This window comes from Lutra lutra, chromosome 9, assembly GCF_902655055.1.
Source record: "Lutra lutra chromosome 9, mLutLut1.2, whole genome shotgun sequence".
Taxonomy (NCBI): Eukaryota; Metazoa; Chordata; class Mammalia; order Carnivora; family Mustelidae; genus Lutra; species Lutra lutra.
In genome coordinates, this window is record NC_062286.1 from 100,826,254 (window position 1) to 100,848,468 (window position 22,215).

The following is a 22,215-nucleotide window of genomic DNA, read 5'->3' on the forward strand; positions in this document are numbered from 1 at the left end:
CTCCAAATGCATTACCAGTCAGTCCCATTTCCCATCTTTCTGAAATGCCCTATCTCATAAATCAAAAGTCCACATGGGCTCTCTACTCTGCACTGATATCTGATAGAATGAATCTATATGCCTTGTTCTTCAGGAATGTTTTGGTTACAAGCTTAGAACAAGTTTGTTATTCTCACAAAAAGATCTTTTCTTCAAGTATTAAATCCACAGATGACTCTGGGTAGATTTCTAAGTGTTACTGACGTTTAGAATTGCAATTGACACACATCGAGATTTTTCTATAAAACAATTTTACTAAACTTTTATTAATTCTAGACATTTATCTGTAGATTCTTCTCCACATAGCTAATCATCCTGATTACAAATAATGATAGTTTTGCTTTTTTTCTTTATGATCCTTATACCTTTATTTCTTCTTCTCTGCCTTACTGTACCCACAAAAAGCTGATCTCACGTGAAGTGGAGTGGTGAGAGTAGGCAGCTTGGTCTCATTCTGGGGTGCTGTCTGCTAGAATTTTTTTTTTTGTAAAAATGGATCAAGCCATGTAACTTATGATTTGTGCATTTTTTTAAAACACTATGTTATACTTTGGTAAAAAGTAAAAAAAAAAAATTTCCCCCATCATCCATTTCCCCATCATCCTAACCTCTCTTTATCCTCTAAGGATCCCACTGAGCAGGTTCGTACCTGTCTATTTTCAACCTGACTACGTATTACTGGAGAAAAGAGGTCTTAAGTGAGAACTCCCATGCCTGTTTCCATGCATTTGAAGAACTTCGGAGGGGGTTGGGGGGTGGGGGGGAGGCACAGGCATTGTCTCAGCTGCTGGAGAGGGCAGAATGCAGAGGAGAGATGGAATTGCAGGGAAACAGACTTCCATAAAGCAGAAGAAAAAGCTTTCTAACAGTATTGTCACCTAACCAGAATAGACTGCTTTTTGAAAAAGCGAGCTCCCAGCACTTAAGCATTCAAGCAGGGCAAGACACACACACCTACTAAGGACTCTATGGAGGGTCACCCTGTCCTCCCAGGGGAGAGGTGGGGGGCAGGGTGTGGGTCAGATCAAGACTTCTGCCTCTCTCAAATACCAGCTTTGAGATTTTTAAAAAATTGAGCTTATTTCTTATTCTACTTTTAGGGGATGCTCTATTCATAATACTTAGAAAATTAATCATAAAATAAGAAGAGCCAACAAAAGCAAAACATTGAAAATGTTAATAATATTGATAAATCCCTCTCAAGTCCGATCAAGAAAAGAGAGAGGAAGATAGCACATTAGAATTCCTTTCCCCCCGGAAGAAACAGCCCTCAAATATCATAGTAAGGGTGCATCCAACAATCCTTGAAAAAAAGTGTAGTTATTCCTGTTAATTTTCATCCCCAATCTGCTGAACGATGCACTGCTTCTTGAGGTTTCTAGTCTTATAATCTGTCATTTTATATTCTTTTCAGACAAAGGACAAAGTGGTTCAGGCACTTATTGATTTGAAATTCAATAAAAGAAAAAAAATCTGTTAATGGGGTTGGCCGCCTTTTTCGCAATAGAAGGAATTTTGAACTAAGGGAAGTTTTAAAGATTTTTATGAGATAGAGGTCATTCTGTGATTACATAGTTTTACTTTATTTTACTTTCATTCAACCAAGCTCCTTTCTAGAAAATCTTCGTTTGTTGGTAGATAAAAATACATTCTCAGATTCTCCCAGAAGCGGCGCCATCAGCTTCATGCACTAAAAAGAAGCCTCGTTTCCTCGTGCCGCTATAGAAATGTCTTCCTTCTCCACTCCGGGCTTAACCGGATCAAAGTCTCTTTCGTCCTTAGTTGATTGTTCTCAGAAAATCTGGAGTCCAGACAGGCTTGAGCCAGGAGAGGGTGACCTCTTGAGGGCAGACCCCGAGGCATGGCGCGTCTCCTCGCTCAGATCCAGGAGAGCTGCGCCCCCTCTCCGTGCGCGGGGAGAGTACTACAGCCGAGCCGAGAAATCCGTTACCAGGCTGCTGTGTCCCCAAGGGCCATTCCAGGGCGGAAGAGGACGGGGAAAACCGCTGTGTTGATTCCTCAGCCCTGTGGGCTGGGCGCGCAGCGGGTCAGGTTACAGACAGGTGAGTCTGGCGGATAGGCGAGCTGCGGGCGCCAAGGAGCTCCGGGCTAGACGCGCCCCTGCACAGCCCCCGGAGCCCGCGCAAGTCTGATTACCCACAGGAGTGCTCCCACCGCAGCGGTGGAGGCACTGCTGCGCGTCCCCGGGGGCACCCGAGCAGCGGCCGTGAGAGGGACAGCGCGCGCTCCCCAAATGCCGGCACTGCTGCTCTTAGAAACTTGGCATCTTTCTCTTACCAACTCCTCTTCCTTCTCTCCCAACTCCCCCTCCAGGTATAAAGGCAGAGAGGAAAAGCCAAAACCAAAAATAAATACAAAGCTCTCCAGCCAACTCCCCAGTAGCAGCCGACTTCACTTTGCTGGGAAACGTGTTTCCCAACCTCAGAATTTGGGGAGCGGGCGGTTGGGGGGAGACCATAATGGGAGTGGGCAAGGATAAGAAATTTGTTATGAAGCCGCGTTTGCATAACATGCGTTTGGCTTTTGTTTCCATTGTGTGTTTATCTGGGTTGATGGGGCTCTTGGAGCGGTAGGTCTTGGAGTGGAAGCTGCTTTAGCAGAGCTAGCCGACTTGTTTTTCCTAGATTGTACGGCACAAATCAATAATGACGTGGTCTAAAGCTGCCGAACTTTAAATTATATTATTACCGTGTTTATTTGGGGGACTGTTGTAAATGATGGGGAGCCTAAGCCCCCAAGTCGCCCCCGCCTTACGAGATGAGCCCTGCAGTCTCCCCGCCGCCTCCACCTTCCGCCCGCCGAGATTTCAACTAGCCGCGGCAACCATCCACCAAGACCGAAGGAACTGAGCCATTTTCTTGCTTGCCTGTCGGAGACAATCCACCTGGGGGCGGGGAGGGGGGTGCATCTCGCAGGAAGCTCCAACTCTTAGGATGGATGCGCGGGGAAGCGGACCTGGGGGCTTACCTCTAAGAGTTTGCCCTGAGATGCATGTGATGGGGACTGGGGCGAGAGGTTGATTAAAAAATGTTCTTCCCTTTTTAAAAAGGGGAGGGGGGAGAATCAGACGTTAAATTCTTTTGCAAACATTCATGCCTAAGGAAGGGCTGGAACAGGCAGCCCCGGCCGCCGGAACCGGTCGGACAGGTAGCGAGCTTGTTGACACCGTTATGTTGCAGGGCGCATGCTCACTCCCAAGTTTCCTGGTGCCTTTTCTATTCCACCTTATGAAACTTTTTCCTCGGCGTGGTCTCACCCGCGATTTAAGGCATAGGTGTCGCGGAGCCTGGAGGCTGGGAGTCGCCGGGCGTGCGGGGGAGAGGCCTGGGCCGCGGCGCGGCGGGGGGCGGAGGGAGAGGGCAGGATAGGCGGGAAGGTGGGCTCTGGCCGCCGGGAGCCGGGGATCGAGTCCCTGCCGCAGTTTCTAGCGGGGAGCAGCCGGGAGGAGGGGGCCGCCGGCCGGGGAGGGGGCCACGCCATGCCCAAAGTCTTCCTGGTGAAGAGGAGGAGCCCGGGGGTCTCCGTCCGCAGCTGGGATGAGCTCCCGGATGAGGAAAGGGCAGACACCTACATCCCAGGTGAGCGCCGCGCGGGGGCCGGGCCTGGGCGCGGGACTCCCGGAGTGGGGGCAGGGGTGGTCGGGTCCCCTCCGCTCCTCCGCCGGGCCTGGACTCCCCACCCCTTGCCGCCTCTTTCGGGGCGGCGGGGAGGGGGGTGCTTCTTGAGGAGCGGGAAGACGGAGAGTGAGAGGCTGGGAACCCGGGACGCCCTACGCCCCCTTCCCCCTAGTGGGCGCCAGTAATTGCCCGGCGGCGGGACCGTTGGCTGCCGCGCGGGCCGAGGTGAACCGAAGGAGGGGAGACCGAAGGCTAGTAGGGGCTACCCTTAGTCTCACGTCCTCATGGGATTGCACCAGGATCCCTCAGCCCCTCGGGCTGGGTGGGTTGTGATCAGACCCCTAACCCCCTATCCCAGAGAGAGGGAAGTTGGCGCGCGGGGTCCGCAGCAACCCAAGGCCCTCGGTTCCTTGTGGGCGCGGAGATTGGGACCGAGGAGCCGCCCCCCAAATCCCGTGCTCGCTCCGGAGGCCCAGCCGGGGACTCGCTCGTCCACCCCCGCGTGTTGCCCACTTGGCCAGGTGCCCAGGTCCAGGGCGGGGCGGCGGCGGCGGCGGCGGCACCGCCCGCAGGTTAAACTGCCGCGGACGCCCGGGCCTGACGCCGCGTGTCTGTGTGTCGGGGCACCGCCCCTCCCTCCGCAGTGGGCCTGGGCCGTCTGCTCCACGACCCCCCCGAGGACTGCCGCAGCGACGGCGGCAGCAGCAGCAGCAGCGGCGGCAGCAGCAGCGCGGGGGAGCCTGGAGGCGCCGAGAGCAGCTCGTCCCCGCGCGCCCCCGAACGCGAAATCTCCGAGCCCCGCGACGCCGAGGGCCCGGGCGGACACCTGGCGGTAATGCAGCGCCCGGTCGCCAGGTCGAAAATCAAGGTACGGTGTCGACTCTGCCCCCGCCGCCACCTGCACCACGCCCTGGCGTCGGGCTCCGGGAGCCGGCGCCCCTCCCTGCCGCGCCCGCCCGCGCACCCAGGCACCCGTGCACCCGGGCACCGAGCGCGCCCTCTGCGCGGCTCCTGCACCTGCCTCTGGGTCTCGGCCAGGGCGGCTCTGCGCGTCCTCCTGTCTGCTGGGTAGCCAACGGCCCGCGCCGCTAAGCCCTGGAGGCCGGCTCCTGAGCCGGCATGGTCCGCGGGGGTGGCCTCTGGAACTGCCTAAAAGAACCAGGCCCAGTTTCGGCCCTCTAGTACCCCATTCTGTGTGCAGAGCCTGAAGAATCACCAGGCCGTCGGGGTTCCCGGGTTCGGAAAGGAAGGATCCAGGCTCTCAGGAATTCCATTCTCTGCGGCGCATTCCTAGCGCTATAATTCTGAGTTTCACACTCTTCCTTGCGTTCTGGAGGCAGTGGCGGCTGTTTGGCACACAGTGAACCTCTCACGGTAACAGCTATTCCCATTGACAATGATGGAGTGCCCGTTAGACCGGAGGTCTGTGGTGGGCACTTTAAATTTGTCATCTCTCTCAAATCTTCCTGAATTAAATTGATGGATAAAGGGGTTCAACTGCAAATTGCCTCAGTGCCCCGCCCCCAGTGGTTTGGAGTTTTCGTTACCCCGCATTATCATTCTTCATTCCCTCCCACCTCAAGTCTTCTAGAATGGTAGGCGACATCTTATCGAGACATTCATCTGGCTTTTCTGGGTAGAACTTCCATGATCCCCTGCTCAAATGTATCCGCTACCCGCAAGATTAAGGAATCCCATTCAACTGATTTAGTCAGCTGGAGCCTCAGAGTGGTGTTTTAGGAATCACATGACCCCATTTCCTAGCCTAGTGGGATTCTGCGGGCTCCAGGCCCTGGGTGGTGGGCGATAATTCTTGCGCGCGCCAGGGCGGTCCTGCAGCCCTGCTGCCCAGGAGGGGGATGGGGGGATGGGGAGGAGGAACTTTAGTGTTTGCTGTGGATTGGGTAAGACTAGGTTACTTTTCCTGGGCGAGGCCATCCCTCCCTATGAATATTACTGGTTCCTGGGGTTTGGCTTGGGGGCTGCCTAGGGTGCATTTGGTTATGAATTGAGGCTAGTGACTGGAGCCAAAATCCTCTGGAAAGACGTCTTTAAAGGTTGCTACGGCTCATGCTGCTTGGTGTTAAGTGGGCCGCTGAGGTTCAAAGTCAGCCGGCCTGAGGCTTTGTGGGCCCGATGGGGTTAAGTGGGAGGGGACAGTTTGCCTGAGGCTGGTAACTCTGCCCTCCAGGAAATTCTACAAAGTGTCCCACTTGCATATTTATCACCGGCCTGGAAGGACAATTGCAACGTTGTTTTGGGATTGCATGTAGTCTGTTTGCCCCTCCGTCCCCCAATTTCCCAGATTACCCTGGGGAGAAAGTGGCAGGGGAGGAAGATCCAGTCCCTTAACCAGTATTTTAGGAGCTCTCTCTTGTCCCAGGCATACATCGCCATTGGAGCCCTGGATTAAAGGAATAAATAAACCACAATATTATTTCTATGATCTTGCCTACATGCTGCCCCCAGGGCTGGGGCTGGGGGCTGGGGTAGAGTGTTAGCTCCGCAACCTTCACACAACTTCCGGAGAAGTTCCATTTGTTTACTAAGGATGTTTAGATTCCTTTCCCTTCTCAGCCTCCATCTGAAAATAGGAGACATGTTAGTATTAAGATGCTCCAAGCCTCCAGAATTATCCTCTGTAGTATTGGTCGGTTTCAGAGGATTGTCCAAATTGCTTGTGACTTAGCATATTGCTTAATTCTAGCGTTCCACACAAACCCCGCTGCTCTCTTAAAAATTAGTTTCTTAACCCGAAGAAAAGGAATGCTTCTCCAGGATGAGGCCCATCGGTGATGCATAATGACTGAGTTTGTATGACTTAAAGGCACTCACCTAGCAGTTGGCTCACAGGACTAGGGGAGGGGCAGGTTTGAGCCAGTGCCCCGCAGAGAGGCAAAGTCCCATTTAACATTATGGAGTGCCTGCTCTGTGCCGGGCAGCCAGGAGATAAAAATGTTCCCTGCCTCATATTCTAGAATTATCTAACAGTAATGGTTAAGCACCTAGGCTCTGGCTTTGTCACTTTTTAGCTGCCTGACATTGGGTAAGTGGCTAATCCCTCTGGGCCTCAGTTTCCTTGTCTGTGAAATGGGAATAATAATGATACCTACCTTAAAGAGTGGTAAACATAGTAAGTGAGTGAAGAGGGGAACGTGGTAGGTGCCCATTAGCTCTAGCTAGAATTATCTGGGCTGGTGGGAAGACACAATTAATTAATAATTCTGTTCCAGCAAAAGGAATGCTAAAGCACAAGCAAAGATGTAATAAATTCTGAGCCAGGGAAGGTTTCTTGGTGTGGATTTGAGGGCAGTGGGGAAGGGAGAGGCAGGCTTTAGAGCAGGGGCGTGGGCTGAGCCTGAAGCTTGAGTAGGTAAAGTACTCAAAGTTCTGGTCCCTGAAGATGGAAAATGGACCTGGTAGGGTCAGAGAGAAGAGTGGGAGAAGGTGAGGAGCTGGGCCAGGGTGTGATGCTGAAGGGGCCAAGCTGAGAGGGGTAGATGTTCCTGCATAGGAGGGGTTCTGGAAGGGTCCTGAGAAGGAAGACATCAATTGGGTCCATCTCACTAGCTGTGTTAGGAACACATTATCTGGCCTGAGTCTTCGTTTTCCTGACCTGTAAAATGGAAAAGCAATAGAATCGGCCTCTCACAAGGGTTGGTTAGATGAAATGAGGGTGCAGAGTGTCTAGCACTTTCAAGCGTGTTCACTAACTCGAGGGAGTTAGCAAACAGTGATGTATGGCAGGTTTCCATAAGGTGCAACGTTTTGTTGCCTACAGTGGGAACAAGGGATTTGCCAATCCCGCTGTGCTGGTAAGTGGATCTAGAAAGGAGTTGCAGGTGCTGGTTAGGAAACTGGCGTTTTCCAGCCTATCTGCCTTATGGCTGTGTGCCTCGGGGCAGTTTGCAAAATTGTCTCTTTACTACCAAGGATTCAGTAATTTTCCAAACAGATTGAGGTGGAGAGATCATGTGTATCCAACAAGGCAGTAGTGACAGGTCCAGGTGGCTTTAAGTCTCTTGTGTGTTGGTCCCATTCGCAGGACTTCAGCTACAGGGCAGAGACCCCCAGGAATCCTGACCACCATTGCCCTTCCTTTTTGAAGGTTTATCAGGAGCTAAGTAACTCTAAATTTAAATCAGTTACTTGACAGACATTTTTCCTTCCTGACTCAGTGGCTGGTGGGACCCAGGTGCAAGTGTAGAGTAGCAAGTGGATCTGTCTTCTCCCATTTTCCCCTTCTGGTTCTCTTCCTTTGGCCTCTCCCAAGGGTACTTTGAAAGGAATTGAGTGTAGAATTCCTTCTAAAGTATTTTTGGTCTTTTACCTGGCTCTGTAGTCCAGGTCTTCAAGTTGTGCCGGACGTGGGAACGTGTGGTAGTCTTTTTCCTTTCTTTCCATCATTTGTCACCCAGCCCCAACAACCAGTAATCTATGGCCATTCCTGCCCATCCAACCCCCCGCCCATCCCCGACCCATGATTTTGAAGCAAATCTCATTTATCATATTATTTCAACTGTCAAAATACATGATCACACCCACATTAACAGCAGTATTCACATTGCTGATTGTCTTTTTTTTTTTTTTTTTAAGATTTTATTTGTTTATTGGACACAGAGAGAGATCACAAGTAGGCAGAGAGGCAGGCGGGGGGAGGGGGGGAGCAGGGTCCCCGCTGAGCAGAGAGCCCTATGTGGGGCTCCATCCCAGGACCCTGGGATCATGACCTGAGCTGAAGGCAGAGGATTAACCCACTGAGCCACCAAGGTGCCCCACATTGCTGATTGTCTTATAAATTTGTATTTTTTTCAGTTTGCTGAATCAGGACCACACAATGTCTACACATGTAATCGACTGACGTGTTTTTCATTTCTTCTATAATTTGTTCACGTTCCCTCCATCTCTTTTCCATGTCCTTATAAGTTAATTATTGAAGAGATGAGTAATTTGCTTGGAGTGTTGCTAACAGTCTGGATTTTGAGGAATGCATCACCACGGAGTCTAACACTCCTTGGTCTTCTGTGTTTTCTCTAAATGGGTAGTTGGTTCTGTAGCTGCACTACCCACCATGGTAGCCAAAGTCACACGTGACTGTTTAAATTTAAACTAAGTAAAATTAAAAATTAAGTCCCTCAGTTGCACGAGCCACATTTCAGGGGCTCAGTAACCACGTGAGATCAGCGTTTACTGTAGTAGACAATACAGATTAGAACATTTCTGTCATTGCAGAAAGTTCTGTTGGACAACACTTGCTTTAGATGCTTGCTCAAGTGTATTTATTTTAGCTAAAAAAAATATGTCGGGGAAGAGGGTCATCTCTTAACATCAAGAAGCACACGGTATTTGGTTGCCTCTCTGTGATGTTAGCAGCTGTCAATACTCAGAGTCTAAGTGATTTAGGTTATCAGTGGTTGTGATAGTCTGTCCTTCATTTCTTAGCCGATATTCTTGTATAGAGATATATTTCCCCTTCCCTGCTGTTTGGATCCCAGTGAGACAGTTCCTTTAGGAAAGGCCAAATAAGATTCCCTTCGTGTACCAGTTTTCCAGCTAATCTGTTGGTTCACCAGAATTCTACAGCGATGGCCAACTTGTTTATTTTTAAAATATTGTTGTGAATCATGGATTTAAGCGGTTTTTAAAAATCCATCCATTTGATTTTTGTAAGAGAGCATAAGCTCTGTCCCTAACTCCTTGCCTGTTGTCTTTTATCTCCTGAGGGAGAATTGGCTTCCCCTCGCCCCCACCCCCATTGTAACTCACTGACTGTGTGTCTGACATTTGGCTGACCAGACTCCTCTTCTTGACTCTAGACCCACCAACTGCAGGGAACATCCCTACCGGGCTCGTATCCCCAGCACCTGGTACAGTAATGCCTGACTCATAGGAGGATAGAAGTCAACATAGAATAGAAGTACAGGCAGGATGTAAATGACAACATTTGGAAGGAGATAGGGAGTAAGAAGAAATATAGATCTGGGAAAATATCTGGAAGAGATGCTCAAAAAAGGCTAAATTAATGAAGAGGGGGAAAAGGAATAAGAGAACCATGTAAGTGTTCATTGCACTGGCTTTTCATTTGAACATGGGTTTAGTTGCAGACAACAGAATCCATTGTCGTTAGCTTCAGCTGAGCATGGTTAACGATAGAATAATAAATGGACCAAAAGAAAGACCAGGATATAATCCCAGAGACACACTGCAGAACTGGCCACTAAGGGAGCTACACCCAATGGCCTCTATGGCTGCCTGCTCCTGCATCGTGATGCCTCTGCCCAATGAACTCAGGCCCAAATTCAAATCTCCTAGTAGCTCATGTAAATTGGTGGAACCCAAGTCACATCTAAAACCGCAAGGGAACCTGGGAAATGTAGTTTATACCTTTTTAGCCTCCACAGTATGGGAAGGTCCACCAGAAAAAGTCGGAATAGATGCTGAGAAGAGTATCCATCCATAGGAACCACTACAGAGACCCTTAAAGCTTGTGTGGTCCAATCCCCTCATTTTCAAGGAAAGAAGGGGAAAGCCCAGAGGGGTTTCCTTGAATTTGACACAGTTTTTAGTAGCCAAGTCCAACCCAAGGATCCTTGTTCTTTTAGGGTTGTTGTGTTGCATTGTGGGAGGTATTTTTGACACTGTAGCCATTAGGGTTGACAGTCTGACATGAAGCTGTTTCTCACCATGATATGAGACAAACAATAGGATTCATCCTCTCTGTCTCCCCCACATCATGCCCAGATCCTTGGGCATGTCCAGGGGAAGTATAGGTATAAGTTTTGTAGGTAACAGAGCACACCTAAAATCTCAATGTGGGCACCTACAAGTATGCGACCAAGGGCAGGTTAGATCTCTTGGAGTCACAGTTTTTTCCTGGATTATAAGAACGTATGCTCTTCATTATCCCTGCGTTTGAAAAGGTTCTCCATTCTACCATATAGTGGAGTTGTGAACCCTAAAGAAGTAAGTGATACAGGGACCAGGAGGGAATTTTTTATTCCAAGGGAATTGGGTAATATGCTTAGCATGTTTGTTTGTTTGATTTTTTTAATGTTATTTATTTATTTATTTGAGAGAGAGAGCACGAGCAGAGGGGTGGGGCAGAGGCAGAGGGAGAAACAGACTTCCTTCTGAGCAGGGAGCCTGATGTGGGGCTCGATCCCAGGACTCTAAGATCATGACCTGAGCCAAAGGCAGACGCTTAACTGACTGAGCCACCCAGGTACCCCTGTTTGTTTTGTTGTTGTTGTTGGTTTGTTTTTTTAAGTAATCTCTTTGCCCAACATGCGACTCCAGCTTACGACCCCAAGATCAGGAGTCCCATGCTCTACCAACTGAGCCAACCAGGTGCCCCTTGCTTAGTGTGAAAATCTTATCCAAATGGCCACCACCTTCACAGTACTCTCCCACAGGAAATAGGACCATTAATAATTTAATAAACTTGTCTGGTGGAAGCATCAACAGAAAGTAAAGGATTTTTTTTTTTGCTTTAGAAGTTTGGCAGGTAAGTGACCTTAGCCAGCTTTGAAGTTGGTCAGAGGGCCAGCCAACGTCCCTACCTCCCCAGACACTCCTGCAGTTTTCAGCAGCCCTGATACAATGATTGGTTTGTTTTTGCTGCAAAGACCTGTTCTTTTTAGAAGACCTAGAGGGAAACCTGTGTGTTTTTTAAAATGAAAGTAGAGATCCTGCAGGAAACAGGACAGCAAGGAAGAAAGTGCCCCCCAACCATGGGGTTGGAGAATCACTCAGTCTCTCTTCGTCTTTCTTGCCCTGAATCAATCTCCAGACCGATGTCACCTCCCACCATCCATGGTAGATCCCACATTTCCTTAAGAAGCCTTTTGCGGGGGCGCCTGGGTGGCTCAGTGGGTTAAAGCCTCTGCCTTCAGCTCCGGTCATGATCCCAGAGTCCTGGGGTCGAGCCCCACATTGGGCTCTCTGCTCAGCAGGGAGCCTGCTTCCTCCTCTATCTCTCTCTGCCTGCCTCTCTGCCTACTGTGATCTCTGTCTGTCAAATAAATAAAATCTTAAAAAAAAAAAAAAAAAAGCCTTTTGCGAAGGATTAATTTTGGATAAAGGGTGAGACTGTTGAACTTTTCCAGAAGGTAGCATGGTGTATATACCCCGCCCCGCCACCATGGCAGGTCTGGAGCAGTGCCCTATAATTAAACACCTTAGTGAGTTCCATATCAAAACACAGGAATATTGACACCAAAGGGGATGAAGTCTGCCTCATAGCTCCATGTCTGCTCGGGCCCACTTTTATGGCCTAAGGGAGGTAGGTGAGAACGTTGGTTTTCAGAGCTGTTTGGATTTCAGAGTTGTGGATGAAGGATTGGGCCTTGTCTGCTCATACTGAAGGTTAGTTCCCCCCCCTTTTTTTCCCATCAGAGAGAGAAAATTCAAATGGGCAACAGAGAAACGAGAGATTTGGACCAATTATCTTTTATTCAGGGTCACAGAACTTTGGAACCTGTCTTATGAGTTATGTGTTACTGACCTCCAGGTCCTTTGTTTTTGTTTTTGTTTTTAAGATTTATTTATTTTATTTGAGAGAGAGAGTACAATCAGGAGGGGCAGAGAGAGTCTTAAGCAGACTCCACACTTAGGGTGGAGCTCCACTCAGGGTGACCTCAGGACCCTGAGATCCTGAGCTGAGTTTAAAGCCAAAACTGAGTTCATTGCTTGACTCACTGGGCCACCCAGGCGCCCCCTCCAGGTGTTTTCTACATAGTTTTTCTTATTTAATTCCTTAACAATTCTGAGAGGCAGATACAGTTACTGTGCACGTATTACAGGCTTAGAGAGAGGGAGTAACCTGCCTGCGCCCCACAGACTGTAAGTGGCAAAGCAGGGCTTGAACTTAAGGAAAAGGAAAACAGACTCTGCTCTCAGATCCTCGTACTGCTGAAGACAGCTCACCTAATACCATTTTATCTTTTTTTTTTTTTTAAGTCATCTCTACACCCAATGTGAGGCTCGAACTCACAACCCTGAGATCGAGAGTCACATGCTTCACCGACCAAGCCCACCAGGCACCCTGCCATTTTATCATCCTTACACAGGGGAAGTTGTGGCTCAGGGATATTAAATGACATCCCACAAGTGGGTGATGGCAGGAGTAGATTTTTATTTGATCCCTAGCACTCCTTGTCTGTTTGTTCCCCTCTCATTCTGTAACCAAGATGGCCAAGACATAACTAGTTCGGGTCTACTACTTGCAAAGTAGGGTAATGAGGTCAGATTTGGTTAACCTTATTTTGAACCTTTAGGAGGTCAGGTGTTAGGTGTAAACCTCTGTAAACATTGTAAAGATGGCCCAGTGACCTGGAGAGGGATTGCTGGTACTCAGGCCCCTGGGATGTCATTCTGGGAATCGGATATGTTGTCTGTATCCTGCAGCCGATCCTGGGGGAGAACATTAGGAAATGTGGCACATCTGGTACTCTGGAGAGAATGTGACCCATTTCTTACTATTACAGTTCCCTATTGCGCTTTCACGAATAACCCCACGTTTAGCAGCCTAAGTGTATTTTTTCTAAAGACTTTATTTATTTGAGAAAGAGAGAGAGAGCGCACACACCTGAGCACAGGGTCTTGGGGGAGAGATAGAGGAAGAGGGAGAAACAGGATCCCAGCTGAGCAGGGAGCCTGAAGCTGGGCTCAATCCCAGGACCCTGGGATCATGACCTGAGCCAAAGGCAGACGCCCAACAGACTGAGCCACCCAGGCACCCCTAGCAGCCTAACTTATTATTCTGTATTCTAGTTCTGCAGAATGACTGGGCTTAGTTGGGCCATTCTTGCCTGAGGTTTCTCTCATGGTTATGATCAGATGGTGGCCAAATGGAATCTTCTGGAGGCTTGAGTGGGCTGGATCAGGTATCTGACAGCTGACACTGTTTCCTTTTTCTAGCTGCTTTAGTTACATGGTTCTACCGTCTTTTCAAAGCCTTTATGGATGGACGTATAGATAGTTCCTGGTCTTTTGCCATTACAGACAGAATTTCAGGGCACCTGACATGTGAAATACACTCTGGGATAAATTTCACATTTAGGAATTTATCCTATAAATAGTCCTTCCTTTCTGAGAATTGAAATAGTCTGGCAGAAGCTGGCTTCATCAGCCATGATCTTTTGCCATTTAATTAACTACACATCTTTCACCAAGGCCCCTTTAAGGCTTCAGATACAATTCGTTAATGTCCAGGTGCTGGATTGGTCATAGAGAGGTGGCAAACAGTGCTTCATGGATTCCCTAAATGAGCCCCTTGGTGCAGGCTCAGTTTGCCATCCTGTGGAATGGGGGATGTATAGGAAGATAGAGAAATGGAAAATATGCCTTTGTGGAGGCACACCTGAAGAATTTCTATTTTTGTTTTTGTTTTTCTGGTTTTGAAAACCAGAGGAAAACTCTTCCTGGGACTGCAGGTGGTGGGGGAGGGGAGAGCTTAGTGCCCAGTCTCCTCCCCCATTCTCAAGTTCTCCCCTGTGTTAAAAGGCTTTCTGTATCTTGGTCAGATGATCCACTGGGCCTGCACTCCCTTGAACTGTCACTAACCTCTTTTCTCTCTATCCTTCAAGATTTTATTCTGTTCAAGCAAAATAATGCCAGGGATTTAAGGTTTTCATCCTGGACTCTAATAGAAGGTATCCATATTACATGCAGAGCATTTTAAAAATAGGAATTTACCAAAAGGCTTAAAGTAAACAGGAGTTCAGGTTTGGACTGTAATTTGGCAAGGCCTTAAGAACATTCTGCAGGAACAGTTCTAGTTTTCTGCACGTTCTTAATCAAACTGCCTGGGTCAGTTGTCTGTGTTCTGTCACCAGCTCTCAGTGACCTTTCTCCTGTGTAGACTCGGCCTTCAGAAGCTCAAGATACTCAGTTTGCCAAGACTTGGGTCATATTTGTCTTGTTTTTTTTGTTTTGTTTTGTTTTGTTTGTTTTTTTAGATTTTATTTATCTATATGAGAGAGAGAGCACCAACAGTGGGGAGGAGCAGAGAGGAGAGGGAGAAGCAGCTTCCTTGCTGAGCAGGGAGCTGGACTCGGGACTTGATCCCAGGACCACCCAGGCACTCTGGGTCATATTTAGTCTTTCACATCCCTTCAAGGGCTGCAATGCCCAGACTGGGGACTTCCCGGCAAGGAGAAGACCTGCCCTGTCCTAGTGACAGAAATAAAGTCTTGGGCTCAACTGGGTCTCCCTCAGGATGAGGGCCAGTCCCTACCCTTTTGGGGGATACAGGGCAGAGCTAGGCTGTGAGCAGCTGGGAGGCCCCAGGCGGCTACCCAGTGGGTCAACAACCCGACCCCTGAGGCCATCCTCCTATGTGCCCTCCAGTGGCCCCTCTGCCTTTTGAATAGAGCCGAGTTTCTTTTGGGCCCCAGGGTAGAGCCCCAAGGAGGACGCTACCCTTCCCTGCTACCCCAGCTCTCTTTCCTTAACTGCTCTCTTGGGTTCAGGCTCGTCATGCAGAACCACACACAGTCTCCCTGTTGCCTAGTGCCCTCTTCTGGAATATTCTTTGCTGTTGCCCTTCTTTTCCTACTCATCTTTGCCTGGCTGAGGAGTGAGCTCACTACTCCTGGTATAGGTGCCTCTCCGAGGTGTCCGTTGCGCCTGGAGCTTCCCCGATATCAGTGGCCTTCTGATGGGTCTGCTTCCCCACTAGACTGGCAGCTTCTTGGGGACAGGCTATCCTGGTGACTGCGCTGCCTCCAGCTCTGACCACAGGGCCTGCTGCAGACCCGGCACTCCATAAGTTCGCTGAGACAAATGAAGCCCCATGCAGACTAGGAGGCCGATCGAAAAACTGTGTTCTGGGGTCTTGTGCCTTCCCCAAGTCCCTTTGTATTTTGCCACTTGTGAGCCACTGCCCATCAACCCCCTGTGCCCCGGCCCGAGTCAGAGCTTGGGGGATGGGGGGAGGACGGCAAGCCGCACAAACCCTTGCTGACTTCTGCAAAGGCCTTTACTTGAGGAGACGAGATGAACGCTGAGGAAACATCTGTGCAGTTCAGAACCCTCTGGAACGAGTGGGATAAAGTGCTGAACTGTGGGAGGGCCGTACCCTAGCCTCATGTCCCCAGTACAGTCTATGCCACAGTGGCATCTCCCGGGAGAGTCTAGACTCTGCCACACCTGCTGAATCAGAACCTAAGTTTTGACAAGAGCCTCAGGGGATTTGTGCGCACACTGGGGTTTGATGGCCCTGGTCTCACTGGCACAGAAAACTGCTGGGGCAGAAGCTGCAGTAATTGGAGAAGCTGCATCGGGGAGCGGGGAGTAGCTGAGCTGGGTCTTCGAGGAGGGTGATACCAAGGGTGGAGGGAAGCTGAAGGGTGTTGGAGGTTGTGGAGGTGTTGAGCCAGCAAGGACCGACTCTTCCTGTTAATGATGTTTGTATGAAAATCAGGTTATGAGCCCCCTTTGTAAATAGTGGAGCAGTTGGCTCAAGCTTCTAAAGGATTTGATTTGGTAACTAGGAAACCTTTGATGAATATATTGGCTCTGGTATTTTTCACCACTTAATTATAGATTCAAGTTTCTGCCTTTGAAGTGGCCAGCATCGTTGAGGGCATGTGGGACTAGAAGCCCAGGGCCTGGGTTTTTTGTTTATTTTGTGAGAATGTAGCTGTGGGGTCCTGACCAAGTCACTTCCCAAAGTGATCATGTTAGGTGTTCCTACTTTTGTGGGTCAGGAGCTGGGGTGTGGCCCGGCAAGGCAGCTCTACCCTGGGTGACATTGGCCAGAGTCCCTTAGCTGATGACAGACATGGACTGGGCTGGGAGGCCCAGTGAGGCTTTATCTGGCATCTCAGTGGCTCTGCCAGTGGTCTTGTCCTCCCCATGGATGCTTGAGCTACCTTGCAGCATAATAGTCTTACAAGGCAGCTGGCTTCCAAGAGGGAACATGTGGAAGCTGCATAGTCTCTCTCTCTTTTTTTTTTAAGAGAGAGAGAGGGCCCACAGTGGTGGGGAGTGGCCAGGGTCAGAGAGAGAGGGGTAGAATCCCAAGGAGGCTCCATGCTCGCTCAGCATGGAGCCCCAATGAGTGGGTCTCGATGTCACAACCTTAGATCATGACCAGAGCCAAAATAAGAGTCAGACGCTCAACTGACAGAGCCACCCAGGTGCCCCCAGCTGTAGAGTGTCTTAAGACCTAGAAATTACCTAGGCCCTGCCTAGCTCCCCGGGGGAGAGGAAAGAGTCTCCATCTGCTGATGGAGGGAGCAGCAGGCACAGGGAAGAAGGAATTGACCGTGTCTGTCTTGGGGGACTCTGTACAACAGGCTCCATGCCCTCATCAGGACCTGGACTCCTTTTTAATGTTTTTTAAAAGATTTTATTTATTTATTTGACAGAGAGACACAGCCAGAGAGGGAACACAAGCAGGGTCAGTGAGAGAGGGAGAAGCAGGCTTCCCTCTGAGCAGGGATCCTGTAGCAGGGCTTGAACCCAGGACCCTGGGATCATGATCTGAGCCGAAGGCAGACACTTAACGACTGAGCCACCCAGGTGCCCCTGGACTCCTTTCTTTCTGCCCTTCCATCCTCAGCACAGGCTTCCCCCTCGATGGTCCAGAGAGGCTGATGGAGCTCCGGCCAGCAGGAAGGAGCAAAGGAGGAGGAGGGCACCACCTTCTCCCACCGCAGGAGTACCCACCATCAGTCCCCTCATCCAGCCTCCAGTGACTTGCGCCAGGCCCGCAAGCGTAGACGTTCGGGGGGAGCCATTGTGCCCAGAAATCACAAGTCTGTTCTGAGGCAGGCGGGGTGAATGAATGTGGGACAGGGCTTCTGGTTCTTTCTTTCCCAATCCCCTTTGGAAGTTTTAGGGTTAGGGGTCAGGAGCCCCAGCCTGGCAAAACATGGGGGAGGTGCACCCCTGGGCTGAGCTCATGTGCCCATCTGCATTGGAGCCCTCACCCACTCCTTCTCTCTCTCCCCAGTTCACCACAGGCACATGCAGCGACCCCGCGGCGCACAGCTGTGAGCTGTGCGGCAAGGCCTTCCGGCTGCAGCGCATGCTCAACCGGCACCTCAAGTGCCACAACCAGGTGAAGAGGCACCTGTGCACCTTCTGTGGCAAGGGCTTCAATGACACCTTTGACCTGAAGAGGCACGTCCGTACACACACAGGTGAGGAGGGGGGTGTGCTCCTCGCGGTTGCTTTTGTTGGCGGAGCTCCTGCTCCTCGGCCACCAGAAGACCACATCGGGAGCGTGGAGCAGGGTGGCATTTCTGGAAAGATCGGCAGGTTGGGGCATCTGGGCTCAGCTCCCGGCTGTCCCACCGGCAGCTGAGTCACCTTGAGCCTGGCAAAGCCTCTTTTCAGACGCTGTTTTCGCCTCTGTCTGGTGTGGTAATGGCCCAAGTTCTAGGGCCCCTCAAGATGGGTCACGGGCTGGAAGTGTTTTCGGAGTTGTGACCGCCAACACAAGACTCCCCAGGGGCAGAGTTCAGCTGTCACTGGGCTGACTGTTAGAATGGATTCTTGTGGTCTCACAGGTGGTGTCCTTTGCTCCTTTGTGGGGATGTAAGCCTGTTTCAGATGGAGCTCCTGAGAGCTCAGGAAGAAAAGGAGATGTTCGTCTCCTGTGTGAGGCTGCCAAGTGTCTTCCTCCCCTTGGTCCTTCCTCAGTTTCCTGACTGATGAAGCGTGGACCTGAGTCCTTACCAGCTCAGTTCACAGAGAATCCTGGGGGTGCCCATTGGCCTCTCTCCCAGCCTTTCTGATCTGTTAAGGCCTCATTAGTTTTAATTTAGAAACATCTGGCCCCTAGACTTCCCCTTGAGGCCCACAGTTCCACACCTCAAAAGAGGGATCTTTTGAGGATAATTCTGAGGATGACATTTCCCTTCTGAAAATTCTCCAACTCTAGATGAGATGAAATCCAGACTTCTCATCTTGATGGACTTCATGTAAGCTCCTTACACTCTGGGTCCCACCTTCTGATCCCCACCCCGTCTCATCCTGTCCCATTTCATCTCATGTAAACCCATCCTGTCCTGACCATTCAGACCCGTCCTGGTCATGACCTGTTCTCCCTACAGCCTCATAGAATTTACTGTAGATAGTCTCCCGATCCTCCAGCCCTTTCAGAGTTCGGGGTTCCCTGGCATCTTGGTGGGATAGGAAGATGTCCATTGCTCCCTCCAGAGGGAGATCCCAGCACTTCCATCCTCACCCAGGGCCCTTCTCTGATCCTGTCTATTTGGATTTCTTTTATAACCTTCATCACACTGTTTGGTTCTGAGAGGGCTGGCCAGGAGCTCTTTCCCTGGCCTGGGAAGAGTGTCCTCTGTCTGAGAGAGTGGGCTGGCCTACTCAAAAGTTCCTTTTTTCCTTTTAAAAAACCTTTTCTGAAGTGGATTTTTCATTTAAATGTAGCACGCTGGAGAAGTACTCGCAAATCATAAGTGTATAGTTTGACGAGTTGAGGAATTTTTACAAAGTGAATACACCCAGATAACTAGCACTGAGACCTGGAAACAGACTACAGGAGTCCCCCTATTCACTGGGATCCATTCCAAGACCTCAGTGGATGTCTGAAACCACAGGTTGCACCAAACCCTATATATTCTATATGTACATAACCTATGATAAAGTTTAATTTATGTATTGGGCACAGTAAGAGATTAACAACAATAACTGCTAATAAAATAGAACAATTAGAGTGATATACTGTAATAGATGTTAAGTGAATGTTGTCTCTGTATCTTAAAGTACCTTGTCATACTATACTCACCCTTCTTGTGATGATGTGAGATGATAAAATGCGTACGCGATGAGATGAAGCGAGGCGAATGACGTAGGCACTGTGACGTAGTGTTAGGCTACTGTTGACCTTCTGCTGATGGGTCAGGAGGAGGATCATCTGTTTCTGGACTGTGGTTGACCATGGGTAACTGAAATCACTGAAAGCAAACCCACAGATAAAGGGCCTAACATTTGTCCAGCCCACAGAAGGCCCCACTCCTCTCTGTGTCACTATCCCCTTCCCTCCAAGAGGTACCACTTGTGACTTGTAACAGCATTAATTACTGTGCCTGGTTTTGAGCATAGTAGAGATGGAATCATGTAGTGTGTCCTCTCCTGGGTCTGGCAGTAAGGCTTCTTTTTTAGTCCCTAGCAGCCAGTGAATCAGCAAAAGTTTGATCTCTGTGTGGCCAGGCAGGCCCCTTAGGCTGGAGCAAGGAGAATGCTGAGGGAGCAGTGGGCTGGAGGGGGTCCTGTGGGTTTGGGTAAGCTGTCTTTTTTGGGAGGTGATCTCAGGAAGCATAATGAGGGGCTACGAGAGGAGATGGGGAGGGGAAGACAGCCGATAAGAACCAGCTAATGGGTGGGTTATCACTCACTGTGGACAGCTGGGGCTCAACCCCACTGGGGACCCTCTGAGGAACCATGTAGAATGCTCCATAGAATTGCTCCAGGGGTGAGGAAGCTGGGCTATTTATCCAGTAACTCCCATTTCTCCCTGATGGGGAGGGACCTGGGACCCTCGTTTCCTAGGCAGCTCCTCCCCCCAACCTCTTACAGGTCTCTGGGGAGAGAGATGCAGAAAGCAACTGACTTTCCTGGAACTGAGGTGACCCGGTGCAAGGCTCAGGGGTGGGGGATGTTGACAGTGTCCTCTCAGGACAAGAAGGGTTAGCAAGCGAGGGGGTTGGCTTGGCAGAGGCTGGGAATCCCTGCAGAAGGTCACACATCTTCTTCAGACAGCCCAAAGCCCCGAATAGTCACTTTCCTCCATGCCAGGCCCTTAGCACCTAACGCTGCTATCTCATCCCCAAGGAGTCAGCGAGCCCCATTTAACGGATGATCAGATGGGGCTCAGGGAGGTCAGATAACCAGAGGCGGTGGAGCAGGGAACCAGACCAGCTGGTGCTGGAGTTCATGGTCTTCCATTTTGTCAGTTCCTTCTCTGTCCCCTTTGCCTCCCAGTGCCTTCCTCAGCACGGGAGTCTGAGCGTGCGTGTTCCGTGGCACCAGGATACCCGCAGAGTGAGCAAGGAGGAAGATGGCTGGCATCTCAGACTCCTGAGCTCTTCCCTCTCTTGCTCCTCGAAGGTGACATTTCTAGTGACTCAGAGGGGCTGAAAATTACTAAAGTTGGTGAATCATAATGCCTTCCACCTTGTGCTTTTCCTGAAGAGCTTCACAGTTTACTCCATGAAGGGGAGGCATCTAGAAGGGGAAGAGCTGCAGCCGTCCTGGCCACGGGTAGCCACTGAGCCCCCAGTGTGTGGCTGGTCTGACTGAGATGTGGTGTTAAGTGGAAAACACTAGATTTGGAAGATTTAATGCAAAATGAGATGTAAACCATCTCAGTTTTTGATGTTGATTCCATGTTGGAATGGTAATGTTTTGAATACATTGGGTTAAAATATATCATTGAAATTAATTTCACCTGTTTTCTTTTTACTTATTTATTTATTTGTTTGTTTTTTAGAGAAAGTACATTTGTGGGGGAGGGGGCAAAGGAAGAGGGGGAGAGAGAACCTTAAGCAGGCTCCACACCCAGCATGGGGCCCATGTGGGGCTCGATCTCATGACCCTGAAATCATGACCTGAGCTGAGATCAAGAGTTGGATGCTCAACTGACTGAGCCACCCAGATGCCCCTCTTTTTACTTATTTTAATGAGGCTACTGGATTAAGGCTACTGGATTGAGATTACAGAGCGGCTTGCACTTTAATGTCTGCTGGACAGCATTGACTATAAGATCAAATCTACAGGTAATTTAAAATTTTTTCAAACATAATTTTGCTTCCTTAAGTGATCAACAAATAGAATTACAGAAATGTCTTGAACCTGTTTTTCCTGCCCTGCTTTATTTGCTACTGGAGATGTGCCTCCAGGTAATAAGGGACCAGAACGGGGAGCAAAGGGCTTACTGGCAAATTAGACAGTAGCAAACGGAAAAAAGGATTTCTGGCTTGGGGATGCAGCCACGCCAGCAGCGGAAGGAGCAGCAATAGCCTCCTGGTGGGAGGGACTGCCCTGCCTTCCCTCAAGCTCTACACAAAAGGGTTAGTCAGTAAAAAGAGCAAAAATCATCTCCCTGATATGAGGGAGAGGAGATGCAACATGGGGGGTTGAGGGGGTAGGAGAAGAGTAAATGAAACAAGATGGGATTGGGAGGGAGACAAACCATAAGTGACTCTTAATCTCACAAAACAAACTGAGGGTTGATGGGGGGAGGGGGTTGGGAGAGGGCGTGGGGTTATGGATATTGGGGAGGGTATGTGCTATGGTTGTGAAGTGTGTAAACCTGGCGATTCGCATACCTGTACCCCTGGGGATAAAAATATATGTTTATAAAGCTGTAAAAAAAAAAAAAAGAAAGAAAGAAAGAAAGAAAGGATGAATACCCAAGTTTTGTAGCAACATGGACGGGACTGGAAGAGATTATGCTGAGTGAAATAAGTCAAGCAGAGAGAGTCAATTATCATATGGTTTCACTTATTTGTGGAGCATAACAAATAGCATGGAGGACAAGGGGAGATGGAGAGGAGAAGGGAGT

General features: G+C 49.7%; 1 protein-coding gene across 4 annotated transcripts in view; it reads left to right on the forward strand.

Annotated features, from left to right (window-relative positions):
- The first annotated feature begins 1,667 nt into the window (after positions 1–1,667).
- OVOL2 (ovo like zinc finger 2) overlaps positions 1,668–22,215 on the forward strand; it is a 29,646-nt gene continuing 9,098 nt past the window's right edge. The window contains exons 1-4 of one of the 4 annotated variants that reach the window (XM_047746764.1): positions 1,975–2,102; positions 2,374–3,638; positions 4,322–4,545; positions 17,638–17,827. In XM_047746764.1, the coding sequence (XP_047602720.1) occupies positions 3,539–3,638; positions 4,322–4,545; positions 17,638–17,827 (514 nt within the window). In that variant the 5' untranslated portion in view covers positions 1,975–2,102; positions 2,374–3,538. The other 3 variants (XM_047746765.1, XM_047746762.1, XM_047746763.1) reach the window with 3 other exon arrangements.